The sequence below is a fragment of the Acartia tonsa genome, chromosome 1 (genome assembly GCF_053477335.1).
Source record: "Acartia tonsa isolate MP-2025a chromosome 1, ASM5347733v1, whole genome shotgun sequence".
Taxonomy (NCBI): domain Eukaryota; kingdom Metazoa; phylum Arthropoda; class Copepoda; order Calanoida; family Acartiidae; genus Acartia; species Acartia tonsa.
The window spans coordinates 12,465,869-12,478,689 of record NC_137260.1 but is presented as its reverse complement, the minus strand read 5'-3'; the positions used below and the strand labels follow the sequence as shown (position 1 = coordinate 12,478,689).

Here is a 12,821-nt window from a genome sequence, read left to right as displayed (position 1 = left end):
AGGATTAAAAATTATTTAAAAAAATATTTTTTTACTTTTTACTATTTCCATATTTAGGGCAAGAATATTAGATTAGATATTTTCGTTTTAATGTTTTAATTAAAAATTACATAGAATTTTATTTTTATTCAAAAAAATTTGTTCATGAAAGATGAATCCTTCTATTTCTAAAAAGGGGGAAATTTTTTTCATAATGAACATTCAGCTGATTCTGACCGCCCACGGCTGTTTGCTAAATATCGCTTTTCTTTTTATTCACATTATTATTTATGATTGACTTACAAAAAGCCCTGGGCGGTTTTTGATTTTCGTCTGCTTCTAAATTTAGGGATGGGGAAGTAGTATTTTACCATGAAAAAGGGGTGAGTATTCATCCTCTTATCCTTTTTCCTTATGGCCACATCTCAATGTGTATCTTTTAAAGTGCTTTATTATCATATTATTTCTATTTTTCCCTATTTCTAATTAAATTATAATTAAAATTTGAAACTAATTATCAAGAAATGTATTCTTACATAAATATATCTCAATATGCATTTATTTTTAAACTTTAATTTAAACCCTTTGAAGTCTTTAATAGAGGTAGCAAAAGAAAAAAGATAAATCGTTTCATGAAATGTGTAATCTATTGCTCACAGTTATTTTAACCAAAAGTTAGGTGTTGGAGAATATAAGAATAAAAAATCTAAGTTTCTATTTCTCACATGAAGCATGAAGTTTTATTATTAGTTGCTTTATTTATGTCTAAGTAATGACAATACACTATGAAAATAGATTAAATTTGTTTGTCATAAAAAAAAAAAACATTGTATTTGTAGATTTGGAATGTAATTGATAATTAACATAAATATTTCTAACTATTCTTCCCACAAAAACCTAAATTTTTCTCAAGTCAACTGTGTTTGAATGAAATGATGATATCATCATACTTGCTACGTCAAAAACTTGAGAATTTAATTAATGAAAAAAAATAATATTTTTATTTTTGAAAATCAGAGAACAGATTAAAATTTATAAGATACAAAAACTCACTCTTAGTCAACAATTTGCCATTAAGTAGCACAACCTTAAAAAGTTCCCCTTTTTCTAGATGTCTCTTACGTACGGACAGCCGTTAATGAATACCCGGCAGTTGTATCATTGTGACATAACAAGGATTAAACAAAAAATGCATCTGTCAAATCCTTTTAAAATTTTACCCAAAAGTAAAATTAATTTTGGATTTAAAATTTCATTTTGAGAAACAATTTAAAACATTTATGTAACTCTAAAATTGATATATTAATTTCTAGATGTACATTCATCGAATGTTGAAAATTTTTCCAATTCATAATAGTTTTTTAAAACCATTTTTCTAACCATTGGTCATAAAAATCAGGGGAAAATCTAAAGTAAAAATTTCTTTTAAAAGAAATATTTGGTTTATGGAAAGGAAACGTAGTAATGGGTTTCTTCATATTTTCACAGTAGCTTTTCTTTTATTTCTAGTCCCCGCGGAGGCTCTAACCCTGCGGGGCAATGATTAGCTTTTACCTACCCTGACCTAAAATAACCTATCAAAAGCTACTGTAAAAATTCTTTCCATGATCTGAATATTTTTTTAAGATAAACAATTTCCACAGGTAAACCACACAGGGTTGGATATGCTATCATAAAATTTGCCATACGATAAAGTTGACATTATCATACTCCATACAACAAATTTATATAAATTCATACTTTTATGTAAAATCTAAATTTATAAACATTCATGTTCCGGACTTTTGTTAAAGTTTTTTTTGTTGATTTTGTTTATTATTTTTCAACACAATAACAACTATTCATCTTGGAATTTTTGTCTTAGATCATCAAAAATATTCATAAAATAGCAAAGCTACCATAGACGATTGGACTGTTTATTAAACTAGTCCCCAAAATTTTAAAATAGTGTTTTCTTATTCGTTTGCTTAAAAACTTTAAGGGCTTTTATTGAATTTTGATTGGTTGGTTCATTAGATGAGTGTTCAAACGATTCAACCACTAATTGTAATTTATAGAAGGGTTAATTAAATCATAATTACCGGCTATTGTCTTGTCCCTTTTAGATCCATGGGTATTAATATTGGTATTACTCTCTTTTATGCAAGTAATAAGCTATTTATATTTATCTTTTATAAAATATTTTATCAAATGTTATTATTTCAGTGATAGCGAATGGATATGTGGAATGTGTTACAGCAGTCAACCTAGAACCTTTATAGTCAATACCATCAATTCATGGTAATATTTTTACGGGTATATTTATATTTTAGTGTTTTTTTAGAGTTTTTTTATTAATACAGCATATTAATCTTCTTTAATTAAAATTATCTGCAAGAGAGAAATATTTGATATTTATGAAATAAAAATAGTTTTGCATTTTCCTTCAAAGTGACTAATATAGCACTTTATTTTTTTTTAAATTGAAAATTAGGGTAGGGAGTTGTTAGTTTGTTTGATTATTACTTTGTGTTCAGTTAGGTTAGATTATATAGTGGGTATTGGATAGTCCGCAGTTTTAGGGCACCACAGGTAAAGTCTCCGTGGGGTTAGAGCGGCAGGATTAAATTTTTTAATCTATTTTGAGGAGAAATCATTTTTTAATTTTATATCATGATTGAGTTGTACAAACAAAAAATGTTCAAATTTTCTCACTAATTTTAATTTACAGAAGAATGATTATGTTTTTCATCAGTAGATGTATCTATCAATTTAACGTCTGTTGTATTATCTCTTAGAAACTCTGACTTGAATGTTTAATATTTCTTTTAAGTTCCTTGTATCGAAGTTCAATATAAATTTAATCAAATTTAATTATTTCTTTTTATAAACTTTTGGGAATAGTCCCTTTCGTAACATCGTATTTTTAAAATGGCTTTTTATAGGTTATTTCAGGTTAGGTTAGGTTATATTGGGTTATTTGATTGCCCCACAGGGTTAGATAATTGGTCCCCGCAGGGTTAGAGCCCCCCCCCCCCACAGGGGCTAGAAATAGTAGAAAAGCTACTGTGAAAAATACGAAGAATCGCCCCATAAGGTGCGATGTTACGAAAGGGACTATACCCAAACTTTTTTAGGTCATACAATTTTTAAGTACAATTTTTGAGTACAACACATATCATAAACTTCCATGTTAAAGAACAAAACATAATTGTGTAAAATTTAAAAAAAAATACCTCCGTTTTATTTTAAATACAATCAGAAAAATATTACTTCAGAACTATTCTTATCTTTACTAGCATAGTAAAGTAAACCAAATAATTCAATATTTATTATTGCTTAAAAAAACAGTCTATAGTTATGACAGTTTGGCGGAAGCTATGGGACACCCAAAAAATCATTCTACATATACCTTTTTTACAAAATAAACAAAATCCCTAAGATTTAAGCTCATAGATTAAAAGTAAAGTCATGTATGTTTTTTCTTTTGTAATCCTATAATATGAAGTAGTATGTTTTTTGTCTGAAGTGTAAGATCTTAAAAATTGCAGGAGCGACTTGGTTGTACTCTTCAGAGAAGCTTTGCAATTGCCTTGATGGGATTTTAGGCTATTTTACGGATCTCCCCGACAGTACATTATAAATAAAGTTGCTACCTATAATAATTAACTATTAAAAATACATCAAAATCCTTTAATGTTTGCTTTCCAGGATTTTTCATCCTTTTCTCTCTACGTAGGTGGAATACTTTGGAAGATCACCCGAAGCATGATATTGGAAAATTAATGGAGCTATTAACCTCTATGGAGAAGGTTTTTGACAAGAACCATTATTATTGTCTTGAGGTGAAAAGAAGAATTATTGAAAATATAGGTAAATACATTTAGAATACTTCTCTTTGTTAAAAGCACAGCTACAGCAAGAGTATGTCCAGTCGTAAGTCTAAAGATGTTAAAATGGATATAGAATATACGTGGATATTTTGACAGGAGAAAAACTGTCGTCAAATAAGGTTGCTAACATGAAAATCATTTATTGGTCTGTTCGTTTATCCAGCAGTTGGGGAGGGGATAGGGTAAAGGGGGTGGATTGGGTGTATCGTTATTTTAGTTTTAGCCATTTTAGCAAATATATATTTCCCTATGAAGATGTAATAAGAGATTTGGTAATGGACGATTAATAATGTTCTTCAAAATTATGATAAACCATAGACTAATCTTATTATAAGTTTCCGATATCTTTATTGACACGTAAGTTAATTGAAGAATAGCTGCAAGTAACTATTTAATATTAGAATCTTTTGTTCATTTTTATTTAAAAATGTCTATTAACGTTTTATAATTAATTTTCATTTAATAAAAAAAAGAAACCTATTATCTTTTTTATGATTTTTCCCTCTTTTTGGAAATTTATGGAATTTCTTCAGAGTAATATTTTTAAGTGGCATATTTAATATTATAATATTATCAAAAGCGAGGCTACTCTATAATAAAAGCCTAAAATTAAGAATATTATTATATTTAAGCTTCGCTTTTATGGATGTTGTCATCTTTGTCATATTAACGATTATAAAAGTTTAATCATTCTTATCTAATGATTATTTCTATCTTATTAAATGCTATATATAATGTGTATTTAAGCTTAATCTCTATTAATTTTTATACACAGTAGAAAATCTACATTAAAAAATACCATTTCTAAAAGATTCATGACGTATTGCTATCGTAGTTGTAAAGTAGGTAGATATTATACTTCTAAAAAACCTCTTACATCAAACGTTGTTAGAATCTAAAGAGGATATTACAAACTAAAGAAGTGTTTTTTCAACCATAAAATCATTATCTTTGGGATTAATTATTTATTAAATATCATAAGAGGGAATTAAAAATCTATTTATAAAAACTCTTTAAAAAATATCAGCTTTGAAACTAAACTAATTTCAATCAAGGGTAGTTATATCATGAGTAGCGAAGCAAGAAAATTATTGAAATCTTTATGATGAGGCCACGCATCTACTCCTGGACTTTATCGCGTTATAACTAAAGACGTTAAAACTCATATTTTCTATTGCTGTACTATATTCAGTTGCGTACGACATGGTTAATTGAAATGCCTTGGCCAATCAACAGACTTAACTGAGTGCCATGGACAGTTTCTTTAAACAAAAATATTACTCTAAGTTATCTTATTCAACTATAAGTCGATAATTAAAGGGATGAAATAATAGAAGATAAATAGATTTAAACCCACAATTATAAGAAACAAAATTTCCCCTTGCATAACAAATATTATTGGTGGGAAAGTTTGGACACTTATACTTTGTACAACCCAATCAAGCATTTAGTGTTATCTATCGACGGGCGTTCGAACACACCGCAGTCATAGAATAGCTGCACTACAACAAAATTACATTTTTTTGTGACAAAAACAAATAAATTTCCTCCTGTTGCTCCAAACTTAATTACGTTTCTAATTAACTTTAAAGTAACGTGTCTCTCTCATTTTCAACATCTAGAAAAATAAAGAAAACTTTATTTATATTTAATTTACACTAGATTGTTAAACTAGCGGCTACGCCCCTAGAGACATCTAGGGACACTCGAGGGTGGGGAAAGTTGTCATTTTTCCTAGGGGCGATTCCTCTCAGGAATATGCAGATACCCTAATCCAAAATAGTTATAAACCTACCCAGTACCTATGAAAAGCTTCACTGTAAAGGAGAAGCATAACGGTTTAGCATTTAGCGAGATCCTTCGCTACAGACAAAAAATCTTACTACTTTATATAATAGGATAAAAGATGGCGAACACAAACCAACTCCCACGTTTTATAACTACGATATCTTATTATTCAGCTCAAAAGCTTTGAGTTTTCTTTATTTAATTTTGATTGCTGGATTCCAAATCAATAATGTCCGATAATTTTTATATACAGAAGGGACAATCATTAATAAGTATTATTTGAATTTATACTCTATATTTTCTTATCCATTAAGATCCAAGATATTTTAAGATACTGATCTCTAAAACTATTCTTTATATAAAAAATATAAGTTTGACTTCAACAAAACTTTTGATAGAGATTATTTTAATAATTAGCAGGGATCTAAGGGGATAAGACAATGGCCGATAAATTTATGTACATCCGCAATTATGATACATCAAATTACCTCTTCTGTAGATTAGAATTAGTTTTTGAAACTTAAGGACACTCAATAAAGTGATCTAACCAATCAAAATAAGAGCGAATAACGAATATAAAAACGTTATTATAAGACTTTGGAAACTTGTGTTATAAACAGCCAAATGTCCCCTCCCTCCTTGAATAATAAGAAATAAACTAAAATTAATTTATACTGTTTAACATCTTTTTTTTACCTGAAAGTTGTTTTTGCTGCTCTTCTTGGAATTCAATTTTATCTCACTAAAAAAAAATATTTAGGAGAAGTAAAAGGTTTTGACTACGAGAACGTGCCAATGGTTTGGTTAGAGAAAAAAGTTGAATTTTGTGAGGATCATCTGAAGATTCAACAGATTGTGGCCCCTGGGGTTTCTGAATACTGTGCTTACATGTCAGGTACCTAACTTTCTATCTTTTATATGTCTATCTAGTTTCTAGATGTCTAGCGTTTATATAACTATTAGAAATAGAATCTTATAAAGTTCAATATATTTTTTACAAATTGCTCTCAAACTAATTCTAATTTTTAACTAACTAGTTGTTGCATCCCTAGTATCTGAGGGGTAGTAAAATTTCCTATGAAAATCCATATTTTTTTACCATTACCTCGTAAGGGCGGAATTCTTCTTCGATTTAAGTGATCATCTAGAGCATCATCCACGTGTTATGGGATGCGATACTCTAACACCCAGGGAGTAAGGGAGGGGACAATGGGCAATTAATTCAATATAAGAGTTTTCGCTGAAAAGCAATGAAAACCAGATTTATCCAGAAAATTTGACCAAAATTGTAAGGGAATCATGGTAATATAATTTAGAACAAAATTAGTTCTAAGAAAAAAATCATTTACTTGAAAATTAAATTACCAGTACATCACAATGTAGTAATATTCTGTAATTAATCACAAGAAAAATCGTGTTTAGAACTTCGTCAACCCTTTTCATATATTTTTAAATGCCACCTAAATTCAAGGGAGTGGATACAAAAACGCGACAAACAAAACTGCGACAGTTACAAAACCACCCCATAACAAAACCGCGACAATAACAAAAGACCAACATTAAAAAGTCTTAATGCTAGAAGGTCATGGCCGCAAAGCTCGGCCCCCTGGCCTGCCTAGCCGCGGGCGCTCAGCCCCCTTGCCTATAACCTAACTTAACCTTAAATAAACATTTAATAACAATTTAATGTACATTAACTTATTTATAGTTTAGAATTTCGTGGATTTTACAAAAAGTGGTTGGTAGATTTTTTTCAAATTTTTAATATTTTTTTACAATATTTAGGTAAGGTTAGGTTAGTTTATAGGCAAGGGGGCCGAGCGCCCGCGGCTAGGCAGGCCAGGGGGCCGAGCTTTGCGGCCATGACCTTCTAGCATTAAGACTTTGTTGAATGTTGAATTATAAAAAATTTCTACATAGTTATATTTTTGTTATTTTCGCGGTTTTGTAACTGTTGCGGTTTTGTTACTGTTGCGGTTTTGTTATGGGGCGGTTTTGTAACTGTCGCGGTTTTGTTATGGGGCGGTTTTGTTTGTCGCGGTTTTGTATCCACTCCAATTCAAGGGGTTCGTATATTGTTTAATACATAAATTTAACAGTAGAGTTTCTATACATGAAATGGCATTTTCTTGGGAAAAGTATTTGTTAAAACAAGCCTTTTAATAAAAAAAATTTCTGTCTGCTATATTCAAAACTAACTAAGCTAGTTAGCAGGGCATTAATGCGCTAGTACCCAAAGTCAGGCAGAGCCTGCTGAATTCTTGCACATTCACTTTAAGCCAGTACCCAAAGTCTGAGACTCTTACCCCCTGCTAACACCCAAGGATATTAGGTTAAGTAACATCCATCAGACAACCAACCCTATGATTGCACGACCTTTGTCTGAGAAGTCCTAACTCTGCATGGTAGTGAGTTGCGCCTGTTTATGGGCCAGGGCATTCCCCCTACTCTAACTATTTATGTTGCACACCTGACATAGCAGCAGTAGGAACCATTTTTAACGTCTTTTATAAAAAAAACCTAAAATTTGATTCAGATTTCAACATAAAAATTCTTTCCAACTTATATATCTTGATATACATATATGTGTAGGTCACTGTGGGGAAGCTATGTACTGGTTGTATAAGAAGAAATATGTGGCAATGCAAATTAATGGAACTGAATTAGCAACATTTATGCAGGTTATAACATTTACATAAAATATTAGCATACTTAAATTGAGAAAAATGTATCTGGCACATTTATTATTCTTTTTTCAAACTATTTTCTTTGTAATTTCATAATTTATATTGGGCTAGCGGCTAGCTTCCTAGAAGCACTTGTCGCCCGTCCCCCTCCCAACTTTTAATTTATTATTTAGAAAAAAAAGAAAAGTAAGAATATTTGTTTGGGGTGAGGGGCATATCAATCCAGCGTTTAGCGAGATCCTTCTGTTGAAAAACAGACAAACAGGGTGAAATCCTGTTACTTTTATATAATAATTAATAATTTCTCTTGCACCCCCCTCACATTACTTTATTCTTTTAGATAACTTATTTCGTGAAAAGTCCCCTTCGTAACATCGCCCCATAAGGGGCGATTCTTCGTGTTTTTAAAATGGCTTTTTTAAGGTTATTTTAGGTTAGGTTAAGTTATATTGGGTTAGGTTATTGCCCCACAGGGTTGGGTAATTTGCCCCGCAGGGTTAGAGCCCCCCCCCCCGCAGGGGCTAGAAATAGGAGAAAAGCTACTGTGAAAAATACGAAGAATCGCCCCATAAGGTGCGATGTTACGAAAGGGACTATACCCCTTATATCTAGCCCCTGCGGAGGGCTTTAACCTGGTACTTGCATCGTTGGACTCTCTGAACCTTTACATAACCTAATCTAAATTAAAATATCATTTTTCTATATTAAAAATTAATTTGTGGAATCATATTTGGTAATCCAATGTTTCTCTGAATGATATATTATTAGTTATTATGCAGAATTATTGTTTTTATAAACATTTTTGTTAGATAGTTAAAAAGATTATTTTTTTTTGGATATGCGGAAAGTGTCATGTGTGATGTCATAAAAATACGTTTCTTATCCATCTCTTTTTTAGAGTTTTACTTAATTACTTCTCTTCTTACCTTTTCTTTCTTAGACGAAGACATATGACACTTTCCGCATATCCGATTTTTTTTTGTTTGAATATTTCTTCATTTTTTTAAAAAAAAGAGGCAACATGTTTTTGTAAAACTTTGTCATAAATGTAAATGGTTGAATATTTCAGAAAGTGGCTGAATATTTGTATAAAGTTGTTGAAATATGGGGTACATACAGGTAAAATAAATTTAAATTTCATCATATTTTAAAGTACAGCATGAAATGATATTGGGTTGGCCTAGAAGTTTCTAAGTTTCCTACGTCTTCATCTATGTCTATGTAAACTAAGGAAACTCCTAGGCTAGCGAGAGAAACTTTATAAGATTTTCCCTATTAAGATGTTTTTTATTGATTTTAGTTTTATTTATTTGCAATTTCTGACGAAGCCCAATCTGCACAACTTTTGGAACACTTTTGATTCCTGTGACGTCATAAAAATGAGAGATTCCCCATCTCTTTTTTAGGGGTTTTCTTTCCCACTTCTCCTCTCATCTCCCTCATTATTATGACGTCACAGGAACCAAAAGTGGTGCAGATTAGGCTTTGTCCAATTTCGTTTTAAATCCTTTATCTCTAGTTATTCATCGCATCGTATTATAGAAAACATTTTATTCCCTTTAGGCGCGGGCCAACTAAACTGATTTATCGAAGATTGATCGTTTTTAAAAACTTAGTGTTTTAGACAAATTTATCTTGTGGTTCCTTAGGTTATGATGATTAATTTCCAAATTATAGGAGGAGATCAAGTGAGAGATTGAGAGCTGAGGAAGCAAGATCTTTTATAGACATCATACACGACAAATATTGTCAAACTAAGTTTAAATATATGGCAGACAGGAAAATGCAATTTTTAATCAATGTAGAGTGGCTACGCCGTTTAAAATCACTTTGCTGGCAGAAAACTTAAAGAGGGTCTATGTAACATCCTTATGGCAAAATTACTTTCATGCACCTTTTTCGTAATTTAAAAACATAATTGTTTTAGATTCTATGACTTTGATTAGGCTTTAGTTATTTTATACCGGTATGTTTCGTTAACATTATTAGGATCAGTCATCTTAAAGGATAAGAGTATAAATTTATATACATCCCCAATGATGATAAACAAAGGTTTAAATTATTTGAAATTACCTTTTCACTGCAAGATTGAACCAACCAATTAAGATTGAATTAAAGTACCCAAAGTATTTTAACCAACAAATGAGAGTACGAGTTTGTAAAACTTGTGTAACTAGCATGATTTACAATTCCTGACTAAGTTGTATAAGTTTCATAAGCGTCTACAAAATAAGTTAGCTTCTAAAGCATATGCAGCAAAGTTTTGTATCGGTTAATAGTTTTAGAATAGTTGGATATCCATATGGACGAACCCCAAACTGTCCCACTTTGAGAAAGACGATTCCAGTGACGTAATATACGTTTCGGGAGAGAAAAAGGTAAGGGGGAAGGAAAATCTCTTCAAAATAGATGGGAGAAAAGGGAAGAGATTTTTTACCCCCTTCCCTAAACGTATATGACGTCACTGGAATCGTCTCAAAGTGGGACAGTTTGGGGTTCGCCTCCATATGTAGTTCTTCATTAAAGAGACTCTGGAGTCTGCACGGACAAGAGCAAGTAATCCATTTTGACATTTTGAACTCAACAAAACATCTGGTGATTTCAAAATAAAACTTGGTTTACAATTGTATTTTTTCTCCTAAAAATGAGGTATAATTAAAAGTTTATTGTTTAATTGTCTATATTTAGATTATTTATTACTAAAAATGCTAAATATCACTGGTTTTTGTTCACAGTTTTAATTGTTTACTTAGTTATAGAATAGCTCTTCAATTATTCTTTCTCAACACTTGTCCCTGTCCTTAAGTTTCAGAGTATCTTAATGAAATACTTTGAGTAGACTTTGTTTTCAATATTATATCAGGAATTAATGGAAAAGACAATGGATACTATTTTAATCTAAAGGGATAAGACAATGGCCGATAAATTTATGTACATTCCCAATAATGATATACAAATCAACCTCTCTGTAGATAAAAATTAGTGGTTGAAACGTTTGAACCAACCAATCACCAATTAAAGTCCCCAAAGTTGTAAAGCCAGCTAATAAGAAAATGTTATTCTAAAACTTTGGGAACTAATTTGAAAAACAGCCCAATGTCCCCTTCCTCCCAAATTAGTCTACTCCTAAGTTCTGATGTGTAAATTTTTTTTGTTATTTATCTTGGCAGGGTGATGGTACCCTCCCCAAAAATAGTTATAAACCTTCCCGGGACCTATAAGAAGCTACCCTGTTAAGGAGAACCCGCTCGGTTCAGCGGTTAGCGAGATCCTTCAATACGGACAAACAAACACACGTCCTGTTACTTTATTATAAGGATTGTCTTATCCTTGATGTTATGCAGACTTCTCAGTAAAGTTATGGCAAAGTCAACACAAACTAAATTTTGATATACACCTTCGAGACACTTATTACATAATATATCAGATTTATAATTAATTCTTTAATTTCTAAATAATGACCCTTTCTCTTCCTTTTCAAAATATACTGTAAGAGGGTTCTTTTACCCTCCCTAGAGATCCCCCATCCCCCCCCCCAAAAAAAAAAAAAATGCATCAAAAAAAATTAAAAACTATTGTTAATTCTGAAAATATAAGCTTTATGCCAAAGTAAAAATCTTAGAACTGCCTTCATGTAATTGCTAATTATTATCAATAATTTAAATTTTAAAATTAACTTCTTTTGAAATTTAAGGCTCTGACTTTTGATGCGGCTGAGGTTGGTCGCAGCTCCATGAGTGTGGCTGCGGTTGTATTAATTTTGGAAACGGCTGCATATGTGCAGCTTAGATTACATCCAGAGATTCTATATCCAATGATTTAATGTCCCAAGATTTTGATTAATCCTGGTACTAAAATTCTTCTTGAAGTTAAAAATTGCATTTTATCAGAATTTTGCACGAATCAGCTGAAATGTGAAATTAGAATATTTTCTCATTCTAAACCATCATATAACATATTATAATAACAAGATGTCCAACAAATTCATAGTAAACATTTTCTTTAATTTAAAAACATGCTATAATTGTAAAATTAACTCATTTTGTTGGACACCTTGTATCAACAGTTTAGATATTCATATAATTCATTATTATAATTTTATACTGTAATATTTGTACGTTTGATTTAAATAAATTTAGATGAAGTATGGATTGTGCTATTGTTGTTTTAAATTCATTTAATCTAGAGGTTTCGTGATTTTAAAGATAATTAAATTTAGTGAAAATGTTCTGTTAAAATGGATATATTAATTGGATCTCACACCAGATTTTTCATTTTCTCTAATAAAGTGAAACTAGCAGCGGGCTCTTTGCCCCACCCCCTCCCCTCCTACTGGATGAACGAACTAAACAATAAACGATGTTCATATTAGCAATCTAAATTGACGACAATTCCCCCCCCCCCCCCTGTAATAATATCGACGTATATTCTACATCCATTGCTATTAAAGTTACTTTTATTTCTACCTTTATAAAAATAAAAATTTACAAAGGCA

At 30.9% G+C, this 12,821-nt stretch overlaps 1 protein-coding gene across 3 annotated transcripts in view; it reads left to right on the top strand.

Annotated features, from left to right (window-relative positions):
- LOC145313201 (SET domain-containing protein SmydA-8-like) overlaps positions 1–12,483 on the top strand; it is a 53,956-nt gene extending 41,473 nt beyond the window's left edge. For all 3 annotated transcript variants that reach the window (XM_080152503.1, XM_080152497.1, XM_080152512.1), the window contains 7 exons: positions 2,185–2,259; positions 3,698–3,831; positions 6,400–6,534; positions 8,232–8,320; positions 9,396–9,445; positions 10,004–10,105; positions 12,217–12,483. In XM_080152503.1, the coding sequence (XP_080008629.1) occupies positions 2,185–2,259; positions 3,698–3,831; positions 6,400–6,534; positions 8,232–8,320; positions 9,396–9,445; positions 10,004–10,105; positions 12,217–12,244 (613 nt within the window). In that variant the 3' untranslated portion in view covers positions 12,245–12,483. The remainder of the gene's footprint in view (positions 1–2,184; positions 2,260–3,697; positions 3,832–6,399; positions 6,535–8,231; positions 8,321–9,395; positions 9,446–10,003; positions 10,106–12,216) is intronic.
- The last annotated feature ends 338 nt before the right edge of the window (positions 12,484–12,821 follow it).